Source organism: Aethalodelphis obliquidens, unplaced genomic scaffold (genome assembly GCF_003676395.1).
Source record: "Aethalodelphis obliquidens isolate GAN/ISIS:26980383/991018 unplaced genomic scaffold, ASM367639v1 scaffold91, whole genome shotgun sequence".
NCBI lineage: Eukaryota > Metazoa > Chordata > Mammalia > Artiodactyla > Delphinidae > Aethalodelphis > Aethalodelphis obliquidens.
The window spans coordinates 1,295,280-1,312,693 of NW_020838035.1; the positions used below are offsets into that span (position 1 = coordinate 1,295,280).

The 17,414-nt window shown below is 48.3% G+C and overlaps 1 protein-coding gene across 1 annotated transcript in view; it reads right to left on the minus strand.

Annotated features, from left to right (window-relative positions):
- DHRSX (dehydrogenase/reductase X-linked) overlaps positions 1-17,414 on the minus strand; it is a 202,961-nt gene that overhangs the window by 46,604 nt on the left and 138,943 nt on the right. Inside the window, exon 4 of the mRNA XM_027095502.1 lies at positions 12,721-12,822. Within this exon, the coding sequence (XP_026951303.1) occupies positions 12,721-12,822 (102 nt within the window). The remainder of the gene's footprint in view (positions 1-12,720; positions 12,823-17,414) is intronic.

Genomic DNA, 17,414 nt, shown 5'->3' on the forward strand with positions numbered 1-17,414 from the left:
AAAAAAAAAAAAAAAAAAAAAAAAAGAATCCACCTTCCGACGCAGGGGACGTGGGTTCGATCCCTGGTTGGGCAACTAAGATCCCACATGCCACGTGGCACGGCCAAAATAAATGAAAACATTTTTTTTAATTTGAAAAACGTTTCTGAAGAGCATGCCAGGGTGCCGTTCAGAAGTCATCCAGAAGAAACACAGGCTTTTTGGTTGTCACGTGGACATAAGGTCTGGCATTTAGAGAAAACGCACGCACTTCCCTGGTGATGTGTTTCCTTGATCGCCTAAGTTAGTGGGACGAAGCTGGACCAGTGAGCTCTGTCAGTGCCTGCAGCGCAGGACAGACCCGTGCATCCAGGGCACCTGGCCGATGTGAGGCTGGTTGAAAGGGACAGCAGCTCCAAGCAGCCGGACAACCAGCCTGCACGTTCATCTGACACCCGTTTCCTCAGGAGACGGAGTCTGTGTCGCATTCCTCAAATCCTGGCAGCCATGAACTTTGCTGTCATGAGTCGAACGCAGTGGCAGGGACAATGTCGTACAACGTCCAAGGGCATATGCTCAGAAAGACCCTGGAGCTTCCGGTTTTCAGAATTCTGTCTTTCTGGGCACAGCCAGCTTCACTAGAGAAGGCTGGCAGTTCTAAGATCACTGCTTTGGTGAGGAGACTGCACGTGGGGATCTGGTCGACCAGCTCGGCTGAGGCCAGGCGACGGGCAGGACCAGTTTCCCGCCACAGGAGAAAGCCATCCTGGACGTCTGGCCCTGGCTGACCCGTCAGACAACGGCGACCCAGGTGCCGCCCCATGGGAGGACCAGAGTAATGACTGCCCAAAATGCAAGCACGACAGTTATTTTGATAACAACACTGTTGACGATAGCCAAGACTCGGGAGCCACCTAAGTGTCCAAAGACAGAGGAATGGATAAAGATGTGCTGCATGTATACCATGGAATATTACTCAGCCAGGAAAAAGGATGAAGTAAAGCCGTTTGCAGCAACGTGGATGGACCTAGAGATCATTATACTTCGTGAAATAAGCCAGACAAATACTACAGGATACCACTTATCTGTGGAATCTGAAAAATACAACAAACTAGTGAATATAACAGAAAAGAAGCCGACTCACAGGTATAGAGAACAAACCAGTGGTTCCCGGTGAGGAGAGGAAAGGGGGGAGGGGCAGGAGAGGGGGAGGGAAGTAAAGAGGAACAAGCTAGTATGCATAAAATAAATAAGCTAGAAGGACATATGTACAGCACGGGGGACACAGCCAATAGTTTACAATACCTACAAATGGAGTATAATGTTTAAAAGTTGGGGATCGCTATATTGTATACCTGTACCTTATATAATATTGCACATCCACTGTACTTCAATAAATATAAATAAAAAATAAAAAAGGAGACGGTTATTTTGAGCCACTAGGTTGGGGGAGTGGTCTGTGCACGCTGAAACGGTCAAGTCCAGGCTAGAGAGCTCCACCTCCTGGGACAAACTGGCAGCCACTAGACATGCCCTTCCAAGGTCAAAATCCATTGGAAAATGCCCCACATCACGGAGCAGGGGCATTTTAAGGGGATATGGGGTCAGCAGGAATTATGGCCTGAATCTGGGGGTGTTAACCCGCGGCGACTTCCCGGCTTCCACCTGGTGAGTTGAGGGTAACATTATATAATAAAAGGAAGCTGGTGGTGGTTGTTACTTCCTTATGATGGTCTTTGACTCCTTGGACGTTGACAGCAGAGAAAACAGCCAGGAGGCTCGGGTCAGCCAGACATTGGAACAGCTGCACCGACTCTGGATGTCACCCCGCTGGGGCAGAACAGCCGGACTCATCCGTGTTCATGTTCGCTGGGGCACCCGTGGTCCGGTTCGTGGTGACCTGAGCTGAAGGGCAACCCCTCCCCGATCTCCTTGAGGCTGTACCTATTCCATCCGCCCCACTCCGTGTTACGTATTTCCTAACGAGAATGTACAAGACAGGACATGTGCAGCAATGACGCAGCCCTGGGGACCTGCCAACACGGATCGTCATTGCATACAAGCTCTGCTGACAGATTCTAGCAGAAACTCACTGACCCCGAGCAACACTGAGGATGCTCCGGGCACAGCACGAGTTCAAGGTGAGCTGGGAAATCATCACAGTCATCTGAGCAAGATCTGGGCGGAAATAGCATCGTTGGGGAAAACATATTTTTAAAGCAACAGCAAGGACATCACTGCCATGCACACAGCTGCCCACCCACCGTGTTCCAGAAGCGTCTAGCCCATCCTGGGGTTCATCGAAGCTGTGTGAGGGCTACAGCCCCACGGAGGCTGGACCCAAAAAAAACTCCCGGGGTCCCTGCCCACGACTAAGCCCACGATAAACTGAGATGCTGAGAATAATCACGCCGGTTTCTTTTTTTTTTTTTTCAAGGTGGACCATTTTCTTAAAAAGTCTTTTATTGAATCTGTAACGATATGACTCCTGTTTTATGTTTTGGGTTTTTAGCCACAAGGCCTGTGGGATCTTAGTTCCCTGACCAGGGATGGAACCCACATCCCCTGGATTGGAAGGCGGAGTCTTAACCACTGGACCACCTGGGAAGTCCCTGGTTTCCATTTTTTAAGCAAAATGTCCTAGACAGCTCCCTGGGTAGCAGATCTAACTGCAACAATATTGACTGAACGTCTGGCGGGTGCTGAGGGAGAGATTTTAAAGGTTCGCCCACGTCGCTGCACTTGCATTTTTTAAATGGATAAAGGGACGATGTCATGTCAGGGCTTCACATGGTCATCCTCGTTAGTGACCCTCCGTGAAAACAGCAGCCTCTGCGAACTGACACACAGGAAAAGAAGCCGTAAAAAATATCTGCTAGGGACTGTCCTGGAGGTCCAGTGGTTGGGACTCCACGCTTCCACTGCAGGGGGCACGGGTTCGATCCCTGGTCTGGGCACTAAAATCCCACAAAGCTGCACAGTGCACCCCCAAAAACATCTGCTCGTTGGTGGATGGATTTGACTGGTGAGTGGACACACGTCTGTGGCCTGGAATATCTCAGCGTCACAGGTGGCTTCTACACTTTGTACTTGTGTTTTTTAAAAATTTTTCGGCTGTGCCACACAGCTTGTGGGATCTTAGCTCCCCGACCAGGTATCGAACCCGAGCCCCGGCAGTGAAAGCACGGAGTTTTAACCAGTGCACTGCCAGGAAATTCCCCCACTGTTTTTACTTCTATAGATAATTTTTGCCTTGCACAGAAAAGCCAAGCCACTCGTCTGGAGGGTGTTTCCAATCCAAAGAAAACGTATACGTTTTGTATCCAAGAAACGATAACGTGTACTGTTTGCACTTGCCTGCTGGGATGTGGGCAGACTCTCTGCACAGGTTTTCGTGCTTTTCTAATGGATACTGGCCTGTGATGCTTGTTCATGGAGATGTATCAAATGTCTTCTTTGCCTGTATATTTCCATGCTTAGGTATTTCTAACGTTTATTTTTTTCCCCGTCTACTTCCATACACAGTGACGCACCGTGAAAAGTAAATGGCGTGAATGATATGTATATTATTATTCAAAATAAAGTCTTTCACTTAAAAATAAACCATGCGTTATTCCTTATAGAGAGGGGAAAAAAATAGATGTGTCCCAATCAGGAGAGGATGAGAGAGAGTTATTTGCCTTACGGGGGAAAAGAGAGGGGCAGGGAATGAGAGAGAGAAAGAGAGAGAGAAAGACAGACAAAGAGAGAGAGAGACAGAGAGAGATAAAGACACAGAGAGAGAGAGAGAGAGAGATAGGGATAGGGAGAGGGAGAGGGAGAGGGAGAGGGAGAGAGGGAGAGAGGGAGAGAGGGAGAGAGGGAGAGAGGGAGAGAGACAGAGAGGGAGAGAGGGAGGGAGAGAGGGAGAGAGGGAGAGAGGGGGAGGAGAGAGAGGGAGAGAGAGGGGGAGAGAGGGAGAGAGAGGGAGAGACAGAGAGAGAAGGGTATATTCTAGCTGGTGCCCAATGGCTACATGAAGGTTTAAGTCCAGAACACGAGGAACATCTTAGAAAACTCTTGCAGACAACCCACCATCAGTCCAGGGCTGACCACGAAACCCACCTCCAGAGCTGGGGTCTGCCGCAACTTTGGAATCCAGAGACTATACCATCAGTGGAACTAAAAACGCAAAAGTAAAGACGTCTGGAAGCAGGCAACCAAGGCAGTCAACAGAGGAACGCAAAAATGTTCAGAAAGAAGGACAGAAGATTCTGGAAAGGGATGAGGGTTCTGAATCCACCTACACAACGCGACCAGGAAAGGAGGTGTCCATGTGTCTCGGGGAAAATCTATAGCTGGAGGGAAGCCTGTGATCTGAGGCAGGACCGGGGGTGGCCATGAACCCAGGTGTTTGTCAGCCCAGCAGGACCCGGGTGCTGGGGCTGAGTGCTTAGGGGTACTGAACACGGTCACATCCTGGGCCAGTGAAAATGTCGAGCTTCAAAGAGCACGAGTGTGTCCCAAATCATCCTTAAGTCAATGGAGAAAACACTGGCTAGAGCATCATGTGGACAGGTCCACAGGTCACCCTCGTACTGTGTTTCCAATACTGTCATCGCCCTGTCACCACAGAGGACAGAGCGCCCCATGCCCCATGGCCACGGCAGAGATGCCACCGCTTACTGAGGATGTTTCCCCAACGAGCAACTATTCGCACTAGAAATACCCCCTGGGGACCCGCTATAAGCACAGCCAGGACACCTGGGGCCAGGGGATCGGAAACGCCCAGCTCTGTTAAGAGTTCCTGTGTTGCACTGTTTGCAAAAAGACATCAAAGTAAGGCAGCAGGAGCGTGCATCCTCTCGGGGAGGGTGCATCAAAAACAGAATCTCCCTCCCACCCAGGAAACCCTTCTGAAAAGGAGACAATTTTATCATTGACTCACTGTGAAAGCAGAGGACAATCAAAGAAATTGCAAAGACGGGAGGACATGTCACCCTCTTATACAGCAAAGTGGCTGAAACCCATCCCATTCACAGTCTGAGGATAAAACTGCTCCACCATCAAAAAGTCTATATATAATAGACGCTGGAGAGGGCGTGGAGAAAAGGGAGCCTCCTACACTGTTGGTGGGAATGTCAGTTGGTGCAGCCCCTATGGAGAACAGGATGGAGGTTCCTCAGAAAACTAAAAATAGAGCTACCAGAGCTACTAGCTCCAGCAATCACACTCCTGGGCATATATCTGGACAAAACTCTGGTTCGAAAAGACACACTCACCCCAATGTTCACAGCAGTGCTGTTTACAATAGCTAAGACATGGAAGCCACCTAAGTGTCCCTCAAGACAGGAACAGATAAACAAGATGTGGTACGTAGATACAATGGAGTATTACTGAGCCATAAAAAAAAAGAATGACATAACACCATTTGCAGCAAGATGGCTGGACCTAGAGATGATCATACTGAGTGAAGTAAGTCAGACGGAGAAAGACAAATATCATATGATATCACGTCTATGTGGAATCTAGAAAAACAGCAGAGATGAACTTATGTGCAAAGCAGATACAGGCACACAGATGTAGAGAAGAAACTTATAGTTACCAAGGGGGGAAGGCGGGGGATGCATTGAGAGATTGGGATCGACACGTACACACTGCTATATTTAAAATGCATAACCAACGAGGACCTACTGTAGAGCACAGGGAACTCTACTTAATACTCTATAATGGCCTATACGGGAAAAGAATCTAAAAAAGGGTGCATACGTGTATCACTGATGCCCTTTGCTGTACACATGAAACTAACACAACATTGTAAATCAACTGTACTCCAATAAAAATTTTTAAAAAAAGAGCTCCTGAATTAAATGCTGGATGCATTTGGGTAATTAGAAAACCACTGCATCTTTGGACCCACTTCCTGGATGCTCAGCAAGGGCTTTGGAAGGAGGAGGCCCTTGAACAGGGACACGGGATGGGCAGCCTCCTGTACTCCTGTGGCACTTATGGAAGCCGGGTCAATCACGCCCAACAGCCCTGCGAGCTCCACCACCAGCAGAGGAGCGTCCAAGTGTCTTCTGCTCCCAAAGGCAGGAGGAGCACCCCGGAAAGCACGACACAGCGGGAAACGGTTCCCTCAGGGAGACACAAACCCCGGGAGAGAAACAGAAGGCGCTGACGGTGGTCCACACATATTCACATCCAACCCTCCAAGGATAAAGGCACCCACGGTGCGTCACCAGTCTCCCAAGAGACACATCCGTCGCCTCTTTCTCGGAGGAAACGCCGAGCACATAAATAAGGAAAGGATTCGGGCATCTGCGCCCCTCCCCCAAGAACTGGGCCCCGACTCCCTGCTTTCTTGACCCCCCTGTCGGTGCCAAGGCCATGGCGGCCACTGCTGGGAAGACTGGCTCTAAGTGTACCTGGTCCCTGGTCCTCCATGCTGACTCAGGATACGAATTCACGAACGAATGAAGAACTATACCGAAAACTGGGCTCCTACGTACCTGGCCGGGCAAGCATCTTTGTGATTTCTCAGGGTTACCACGGACATTGATTTGGAGGGAAAAACATAATTTTTAGTAATTCTTGATCTTGAGAAATATATCCACGTGTGTTATGGGGACAACTCCTCCAAGGCTAAAACTGAAGTCCTGAGGGCTGGTTACAAATCTACCCGAGTTCTGGCACAGGGATGGGAAACAAGATAAATCCGTATGGATGTGAAGAAGTGATAAATACTGACCAGCTTGGCAGGACGCAATCATTCTTGGGTTAGATAAATCCTCAGCTTCTCTCCTGAGTTCCCCACAGCCAGAGAGAGGCGGTCTGGTTCTATTTATGTCACGCTAGCGAGTGCAGAAATATTCCGCGTCTGAAACACCAACGTTTGCAAAATCCTGATCGCTCTCTTTAGGAATAAAATTTAGAAATGCAAAGCACGGAGTCTAGCTAGACGTGGCCCTTGGACGTCTTCTCTGTGGGACGCAGCTGGGGCTGTTTTCCATGAGAGTTGATGGGTGAACAGGAGTTTGTCCTATTAACCCAACTCCTCTGAACCCATCACCTTGGGGCGGGGGGGGGGGGGGGGGGTCGGTAGTTAATATCCCAGAGGAGGGTCCCAGGCATATCGTTTTCAGAAACTCTGCAGACCCTCCTGGACACCAACAGTACCATCGACAGGACTCCCCTCTGAGAAGTCCTGTACTTGGGAAGCCCATTGGCACCTGCTGACTCAGAATCTCCCCAATATCGGTCCCTTCAGAACAGTCGTTTGAACACAGGAAAGATAGACCCTCGCGTACAAACCAAACCACGAGATGAATGAGAAAATCCTTCGCTTCCCCCACATCAGCTAAGTCTGCCCCGAGCCCCGGGCACACTGCGCTGGTAATGAATCCATTCTCAGTCTGGACCGGACCCTCCTGGCTAACCCCTGGCCCGAGAGGCATTTATCCCTGGAGCCGTCCACCCATCCTGGGTACCGAGGGGGATGCCCCTTCCTAAGTCCAGGGGGTGCCGACACTCCTGTGGTCCCGTGGCATCTCTGAGAGACACAGAGGCTCTGCCAAGGAGGGATCCCCTTTTTGAGGGACCCGACAGCCTTCCTGCCCAGCACCGTGGGGACTGGGCATCCATTATGGGCACCAGTATAACCTCCGCCCCAGGGCACATCGTTCCTGAAAGTTGCTGTCTGAACCCACAGAGGCTGTTACTTCCAAGTCCTAAGAACCGGGCTCCTCCCTACAGGGACCCAGACGGGGTTCCGAGAAGCACCGTCCTAAGTCTGCAGAAGAAACCGCCCCAGAGGCAAGAATGTGCCCAACCCGGCCAACAATTTGAAAGATAAAGGGTACCACACGACAGGAGCAAACACCACGTGTGCTTTCAGCCAATCGTCCTGTAATAACTGGACTCCCATTTCCGACTCTGGGAAATGGCGTTCGGAGGAGTCCGGGCTGGGAAATTCCATGCGGGGCGTTTAATTTAATCACACCTACTGATGCCGTCTTCTCTTTACACGACCCTGTGTCACACTGTAAGAGGCATTTTCTAGGGTCAGGCATTTCACAGAATAAGTCTTTGTTTAACGTTTGTCTCCTTGGCTACAGAATGATTTGCATGAGGTCAAGGGCTCTTATCACCGTATGGTTCCTGCGTATGATTCACCGAGATGGTGGGTGTGGTGGGCAGAATAATGTTCCCCAAAATGTTGTTTTAATCTGTGGAACCTGTGACTATGCCACCTGACCTGGCAAAAGGGAGTCTGCAGATATGATTACATTAATGACCTTGACCTGGGGCGCTGACCCTGGGTGAGCCCAGTGTAATTTCACAGTCCGTTATAGCAGGGAGGCAGGGGGTCAGACTCAGAGAAGGAGGTGTGAGGACAGAAGCAGAGGTTGGAGGGAGAGGGCGATGTGAAGGTGCTGTGGTGCTCGCTCCGAAGATGCAGGAAGGGGCCATGAGCTAAGGAATCTGAACAACAAAGCTGGAACAGTAAGGAAATGGATTTTCCCAAGAGCCAGTGTCCTTTAGGGGCTCAGGAATCCCACACCGGTTCTGTCGCCTTGAGGTGCCTCTGGGGCACTGACCAAAAACAAGAGGTGCTGAGCTCAGAGGAAAGATCTGCATGAAGGAGTTAAATCTGGGCTGAAGGTCAGCCAACGTGTGGATGAGATTCTCTGCAGAAAGAAGAGAGAGGGTGTGAAAAGAGGGTCCAGCGGCAAGCCTCCCAGGTCCAAATGCAACTCTGTTCTGGTTTCCAGAGAAACGTTATCTGCCTGAGAGCCATGCATGCAGGGTTTAAAATCTGCAGAGAAAAGGAACACGGGACCATCGTAGGATGACTGGAGTCATCTCAAATCTCAAGGGCGCTACAGATAAATGCTGGAGACGGTGTGGAGAGAAGGGAACACTCCTACACTGTTGGTGAGAACGGAAGTTGGTGCAGCCACTATGGAGAACAGTATGGAGGGTCCTTAAAAAATTAAAATTGAGCTACCATATGATCCAACAATCCCACTCCTGGACATATATCCAGAGAAAACCATAATGTGAAAATATCCATGCACCCCAATGTTCACAGCAGCACTATTTACAGTAGCCAAGACATGGAAGCAATCTAAGTGTCCATGGACAGATGAATGGATAAAGAAGATGTGGTACATATATATATATATAAAATGGAATATTACTCAGCCATAAAAAAGAATGAAATAATGCCATTTGCAGCAACATGGATAGACCTGGAGATTATCACACTAAGTGAACTAAGTCAGACAGAGAAAGACAAATATCATATGATAGCGCTTATATGTGGAATCTAAAAAATTATACAAATGAAGTTATTTATAAAACAGAAACAGACTCGCAGACATAGAGAACAAACTTATGGCTACCAAAGGGGAAAGGGTCAGGGGGAGGGATAAATTAGGAGTTTGGGATTAACAGATACACACTACTATATATAAAATAAATAAACAACAAGGACCTACTGTAGAGCACAGGGAACTATATTCACCATCTTGTAATAACCTATAATGGAAAAGAATCTGAAATAGCACATATATATGTGTGTATGTGTGTGTTTGTGTGTGTGTGTGTGTGTGTATCACTGAGTCACTTTGTTGTACACCTGAAACACAACATTGTAAATTAACTATACTTCAAGTAAAAAAAAAAAAAAAGAGCAAAACAGTCAACAGAGCATTGTATATAAACTAAATAAAATTACTTGAAGTGCTTTCCCTTTAAAAAACAACAAAAACAACAACAACTTGGGCTTCCCTGGTGGCGCAGTGGTTGGGAGTCCACCTGCCAATGCAGGGGACACGGGTTCGAGCCCTGGTCCAGGAAGATCCCACATGTCGTGGAGCAACTAAGCCCGTGCACCACAACTACTGAGCCTGTGCTCTAGAGCCCGTGAACCACAACTACTGAGCCCACGTGCCACAACTACTGAAGCCTGCACACCTACAGCCCATGCTCTGCAGCAAGAGAAGCCACAACAAGAAGCCCGTGCACCGCAACGAAGACCCGACGCAGCCAAAAATAAACAAATAAAATGAATAAATTTATTTTTTAAAAAACCCCAGCAACTTAAGGGCGAGGGTGAATTATGGAGAGCACATTGACATGTCTCGCCTACGGTATTCTCCCCAGAGAGCTCTCTCCACTGCAGCAAATATTTCTCACTAAAATTCTGTTGACCCAAAGCGGAGATCTGTTGGAGAAAGGCATCAGATTTGGGATACATCATTTTCCCTACTTCCTGGCAGATGGAAGGCTGTACTGAAACTGCAGAAAAAACCCTCAGCGGATATTCAGTTCTGTTGCGCCTGTGTCTATAAGATCTCAGGAATCCTGCACGATGGCAGCACACGGGGCACGCGCTGCCGTTACCGATTCCTGAGGGTGTTAAATGTAATGTGGAAAGAAGATGTGTGGCTCGACACGTCTCCACGGCCCCTCCGTGTAACTCACCTGGACACGTGGCCATCTATAATGTTTTCTTTCTAATCAAGGACGACACAGACAAACGCCCACGACAGGAACCCCACCCCAGGGCTGAGGATCCCAGGTGGCCATGGCCTTGGAAAGCATTTGTTTCTGCAAAGAGGTCTAAGGCATAATCGTTTTGGCGAACTTGAAAAATATCAACCAAGCGTACATTAAATTCATTCTGAACCTTCCCAGAAGAACTGCCAGCATTAACGACACGCAGAGTCCTTTCCCGGGCTAAGGAGAGGGAAATGGTATTAGTTGTAGGTGTTTCGTAGGTACCCACACATCAGGAATAAAGACACAGACCTACTAGAGAACAGACTTGAGGATACGGGGAGGGGGAAGGGTGAGCTGTGACAAAGTGAGAGAGTGGCATGGACATATATACACTACCAAACGTAAGGTAGATAGCTAGTGGGAAGCAGCCGCATAGCACAGGGAGATCGGCTTGGTGCTTTGTGACCACCTGGAGGGGTGGGATAGGGAGGGTGGGAGGGAGGGAGATGCAAGAGGGAAGAGATATGGGAACATGTGTATATGTATAACTGATTCACTTTGTTACAAAGCAGAAACTGACACACCATTGTAAAGCAATTATACTCCAATAAAGATGTAAAAAAAAGCCACAGATGCACACGTGTAGCTTTGGAGACACAGTTTATATCCCATGCATTTCCCTTAAGTGGGAATTTCTAATTAAACAAGTGGACTGAAGAGCAGTATCTCTATCTGACCCTGACCGCCAACCCCATTAGTATTACGGGAGAAAGATAGAATACGCAAGACAAAGAGAAAGGTGAGGAAATGACAACAAGCAGATCTCGGGAGCCAGAATCAGATGGACAGTGTCACAGCCTCAGGAGGAGGAACGACGCTCCCTCTCCTTGAGATGTGTCCCCGGCATTACGCGTAGGGTCCCTCGGAAAAAGGGGCACCAGCAAAAGGGAGTTCGGAGAAGGGATTAGCTTAAGGATGTTTAGATGCGAAAATGACCCTGGATTATCCACGGGAGGCTCCGTATAACCACAAGGGTCCTAGTTTTCTCTGCCATCCAAAATACGAATAATTTGGGACTTCCCTGGCCGTCCAGTGGTTAGGACTCAGCGCCTTCACTGCCGTGGCCCTGGGTTCAATCCCTGGTTGGAGAGCTAAGATCCCACAAGCCACGGGGCGCGACCAAAATAAATAAATGAACCCATAAAATTGCTTAAAAACACTGGAAAAGAGAAAATCTTAGAGACAGAATAAAAGACATTAAAAAACCCCAAAATACAAATAATGTGACAAATGTTCTATCTATCTGGGAAAAAAGTATAGTGGCTGTAACTCACTGTTTACATCTATTCCTTTTACTGTATTAATTAATTAATTTAATTATTTTTGGCCACGCTGTGTGGCAGGCGGGATCCTAGTTCCCCAACCAGGGATTGAACCCGTGCCCCCAGCACTGGGAGCACAGAGCGTTCATCACTGGACCGCCAGGGACGTCTCTACTGGATCAATTTAAGTATTTACCTCCTTTATATACTGGATTCTCCAAGTCTGAAAGCAGTGTGTTAAATTCTACCAGCAAAAATGTTTTCCAGGAGGCTCACAATAGTTTTCGTTCTCTACATTTATTGTTTGGAGATGTTAAACACTGTGTTTCTCTGTAGAGAGTTTGGACGAACTTTTATGAAACAAGCTGACTGCAGCAGCGGAAGAGAGAAAGAGGCAGGGAAAAGGGCAGGAGAGTGAGAAAGCAGACGTGTTTCCAACGCTCTTAAGAGCTCAGCGCGGCTGACAACAGGGCTGTGGGTGGTCTGTGGTCAGGGGGCGGGTGGAAGGCAGGGGGAGGGGAGACGTGGACTCCACATGTACGTTTGAAGAGTGCTGGCTGTAAGGATGACGTCAAGAGACAGTTGGGCGTGACGGTCTGGAGCCCAGATAATGACTGCCATGGAAACACGCTGAGGCTTTAATAACATAACCCTTGTGACAACACCCAGCCCTTTGCATGTCCCTCATACACCTTAGCCCAAGTGGACCTGTCCAAGTTATCAAATCCACAGGACACATCATCACACTTTACATCGTTTCAAAGCAACATCCTAAAATTGATTATTCTGAGGACGAAAGCCAAACACATCAGTGGAACCAAACAGGGGCAATAATTGCAACATACATTTCCTTGGGAATCCCGCTTTCCCAAGGGACCGCTAGAGCGCGTGTCTGTGTCTGAATTAACCTCTGGATTTCACCAGAACTCACCGTTATTGACCAGTACGTGGAGTGGGATTTTCTTCATCTTGAACCTCTGGACGAACTGCTGAATGGACCTCATGGACGCCAGGTCACAATACAGAAATTCCACTGGAGAAAGACAAAAATGAGTGGTTACCCTCCAATTTACCACAGATGCTAAGACGATTTCTAAAGAGGTTAACTTCTATCCCTCCTGGGAAGTAACACCGATTAGAGAAAAGAGGAAGGTCCATTGTGGGCAACATACACTAAGAAGACCCTCTGTGAGTTACGTCCTTGACGATGCCCTCTTTTTGAGTGCGGGTGGGACTGTGTCCTCTTATACGGCAAAGATCCTGGGATGTCACCCCTATGACTGTATTTCATTACATAATATTCCCTTTTGCAAGCAAACTAGAGGAAGAGAGATTCTCTTGCTGTTCTGCAAGAAATAAGTTGCCTCGTTGGGAGAGGGCCATGGGGCAAGACCCTCAGGGCAGCTCCTGGTCGCTGAGAACAGCTCCCACTCAAGAGCCAGCAGGACAGTCAGAACCTCAGACCTACAACCTTAAGGGACTGAGTTCATCCAACAACCATGTGAGCTCAGAAGACGATCCTGCGGTCCAGAGGGGAACTTAGGCCAGACAACCCTTCTGAGTGGAAGGCAGTTTTCTGGGTCATTCTGCAGCACTGTTGTCCTTGCACTGTCGCAGCTGGCTCTGCTGAAGGATCGCGTTGGGTCTCCCCAGGCCCAGCTCTTGGTAAGAGGCTCACAGGGATATCCGTGGTCCCAGGACCCAGGAACAGAGGGGAGTGCGGCTTCCACATCCTAAGGACCAGCACCTACTGTGCCACACATCTCAGGGGGGAGACATGCCTGCAGGATTCTGTTGGTTTGTGGTTTCTGTAGGAAGTTTTAAATATAATTACACCTGAGATCCAGCCAAAGTACTAGCTTGGGAAGGTACATATTTTGCAACACATGTTAGTGTTCGCTCAGAAGAGACATTTTAAGATAATCTTGAGCACGGAGAATGGAACCTATGTGGGCCAAGCCACACAGCCACTGAGGACAAGCGAGTGTATACATTTATTAAAGTATTTTCCCTAAAAATTTATAGTGGGAGTCAAGGTGGGCGTGCTCCTGGATCAGGGTTACTCAGCGTGGCCTACGGACGGGCACCATCCTGTGATCTGTTGGTTACTAGGCTGCCAGAGGACACGTTCAGACATCGAGGATGCGTTTAGAAATTAAAAAAAAAAATCAACAGTCATTTAATGTTTGCCGAATCCAGTCATTAAAAAAAAAAAAAAAAGCAACACTGGGCACTACCGTTTTGCATGTTTCTTACATGTATTTTTTCTCGTAATTCCTTTCTATTCTGTCTCCAATGGCATCAGGCTGTGACAGACTGGGGACAAGGGAGCTTTGCCACAGGGCGTGTGAAAGTTCTGCTCTAGAACACGGTGCCACCTGGACAGGCATTCCTGACCCACTGTTCTAACGTTCACCTGAAACGCTCCCAGGAATGTAAAAAAAAAAAAAAAAAAAAGAGGAAAACTCCCACTACTGCTAATACTCGAACCCATGGTAAAAGGCTGGGTGGACCCACACACTCAGCTTCCGGAAACAGAGCACTGTAACTGGATCTCTGAAATGTCAGAAGATGAATTTTCCCTGCTCCTTGGGGGAAAGGGGTCAGAAATGACCAGAAACATGAGGACTGATGTTCCAGGCTGAGAGCGCTGCTTTGTGAAGGAGCTACTGGGTTTTGCTTCTTCTCTGCCCATTCTTGTCATTAGCGCCCACTTTCTACATCCTTTGAGGAGCTGCCCCCCACCCCTCACCTCTCCAGCAACATCACTGGCAGGATGATGGGGTGACGCTGCACAGGGAATATGAACCCTCCAATCCAGCCCTACCGCTGAGAGGACCAGACTGTTCCCTGCGGACCAGGAGGCTTTAAGCGCTCCATCCCTGAGAAAAGAAACGCCCAAGACAAGCTGCAAACTGTGAGCTCTGCCCCCCGTCGAGCCGAAGTACCAGGATTGATCACTGACGGGATATGGGGACTCATGCACGCTAGGGGCTCACTTAAAACCCAAGTAGGGGCTGCATCCCCCCAACAGCGCATACAGTGAGAGGGGACGGGGTAACTGACATGGCAGGGCTCCTGGCAGGGAGAAGGAGACACAAGTGACATCTTTCATTGTACCTGGGATGCCATCACGAACACCTTCACTTCTATCTGGATAATGAGAGAAATGAAGGTTGCGATGTTTTGAGAAGGGTCAAGATACCCGTAGGAAATAAGAAACAGAACGTCTGCCATGCAGAGGACTGGAACATAGGAGGTATACCAGTTGTCCGGGTAGCAAAGCAGGAAACCCAGGAAGCAGGTAGGGGTGCAGTTGGAAAGAGTAAGCGTGAACCCCAAGGGGGCTGGTCAGGATGCAAAACCAAGATGGTAGCCTCGTATGGGAAGACCACACTCAGCGTTCTCCTGGATATTTCATTATAGAGCTTTTTAAAGCAGGGATTGAAAATTAAAAGGCTGAAAAGTATCAGGCAAACAAGGAGAAATGAAGCAGGGCTGGCCCTACTGACATAAGGTGGGGAGGATTCAGGACTAAAGTATCAATGGGGCAACGTGGACCGTTATCTGTGGGTCCAACGCCCAGTCAATCTGAAGTCACGATAGTCACGTGCCATGTTCTCAGAATAACACAATATCGCAGTCTGTGTCTCAGGAACCCTTGGGAATGCAGGGAGAGGTGCACAGAACCAAAATGGTTATGGGAGAAATAAGTGTACGTCTTTGAGCATCTGACAGATCGACAGACCAAAAAAAAAAAAGAAAAAAAGACAGAAACAAAGACCCAGAGAAGACTGTCGATAATATATTTGACAAGGTTGAAAATGCAAATTTACAAATAGGGACGAGTCTACCATAGGAAGAAGATTTTAAAATGATAGGTGTGTGCTTCCAACGGTATTAATAATATGCTAGATTTACAAGTCAAATATGAACATCTCAAGGAAATGAATGCTTTTCTGAGAAAAATGCTGATTGTTACGACCTCATCAAGGAAATTAGGACTGATCAGAGCAACGAATATGGGAGAAAGAGAAAAATTAATGAAAGAATGACATCCAGAAACGGCGGGGACGGTGTCCATGGTATTTTAGCAAATTTTGTCTGACTTTCAAAAAATAGATAATCCCACCTCTATTGACTGATTTAGAACACGTGGGCGGGGGGAAAAGCCTGAGTTGATTCTTTTTATGAAGTGTGCCTTGTTCTGATACAAAAATCTGCAAAGAAATAGCACCAGAAGGAGAGGGGAGTTCACATCAATACTCAGAGAAGGAAAAAATCACGAACAAAAATGTAAATTAAAACATTTCCACTGGGATAAACATAAGCACGTACGAGAAAAACACAAGATGGTTTTTAGAGAGGCTGCCTGTTCAGAGATGATTTCTGCCGTGAAAGGGCTCATAGCATTGGTTCTGTGCATCTCACCATAACCACTACCCGCCTTGGAACCTAACAGGGGGAACTCTAGGGCCACCAAGACCCTGAAAGGCTGAGAGGCACCGTTTATGATGAAGGGGGTTCAGGTGAACATGAGGGCAGCTTTCAAATATCCCGACACCAAACACAGCCCCCGTACACGGGGCCAGCGGGTCCTGGAGAATCTGCCCCCCCTCTCCCCAACGGGGAACAGCAGACACTGTCTGGGTCCATCACAGACGAATTCGGGGAGCTGCCGGCTGCTACATCCATGCCAGGCAGGAAGGCAGCTTCCGGAGTCCTGGCCCTGTCTTCACTGCAGACAGAGGAATAGGGGCCCCCAAAGGACCAGGATGCACCCAGGAGAAGAGCTTGGTTACCACAGCCTGACTCCCACCTTTCCCTGTATTTCTCTATGTAAAAGACAGAGGTGAAAGAGCACCCATAATGCAATATGAAAAGGACAAACAACCTCATGAAAAAATGGACAAGAGACACGAGCAGGCACGCCCCAGGAGAAGAAAACTGAAAGCCAAATACACACCCTAAAAGACACGCCATCTCAACAGCACGTGGGAAATGCAGATGAAAACCAGCAGACGTCCCTTCACAGCCACCAAGGTGGCAAAAACGCCAGACCTCGCGTTATCAAGGTTGCTGAGGACACAGAATACAGCAGTACGTGTATACGTTGCTCTTTGGAAGATAAACTGGTCCAGATCTTTGGAAAAGAATGTAATGTTACACAATCATTTTGAATATGCGTGTAGCATTGGACTGAGCAATTCCACGCCTAGGCGTATATACCCTAGAAAATGTCTCACCCCTGTCCACCAGGTGATGTGTATAAGAACATTTGTATGCGCATCGTTTCTATGGGCAGAAACAAATTCACCAGAAATAAATCAAATGCCTGACAACCAGAAAAATAATAATTCATTCCTTAAAAATAAACGTGACGTATACACACCTCTTGGCTGTTCTAGACAGACAGACGGACTCAAGTCTGCTGAGACGTGAGATGCTATTTTCTAGGTAGGAAGCAGAACCCAGCTGCCCCTAAAACCAGATAGGGAAAACGGACGGAGGAAGATTATCCTGTGTGTGCGTGTGTGTGCGCGTGAGAGAGAGAGAGGGAGGGAGGGAGGGAGGGAGGGAGGGAGGGAGGGAGAGAGGGAGAGAGGGAGAGAGGGAGAGAGGGAG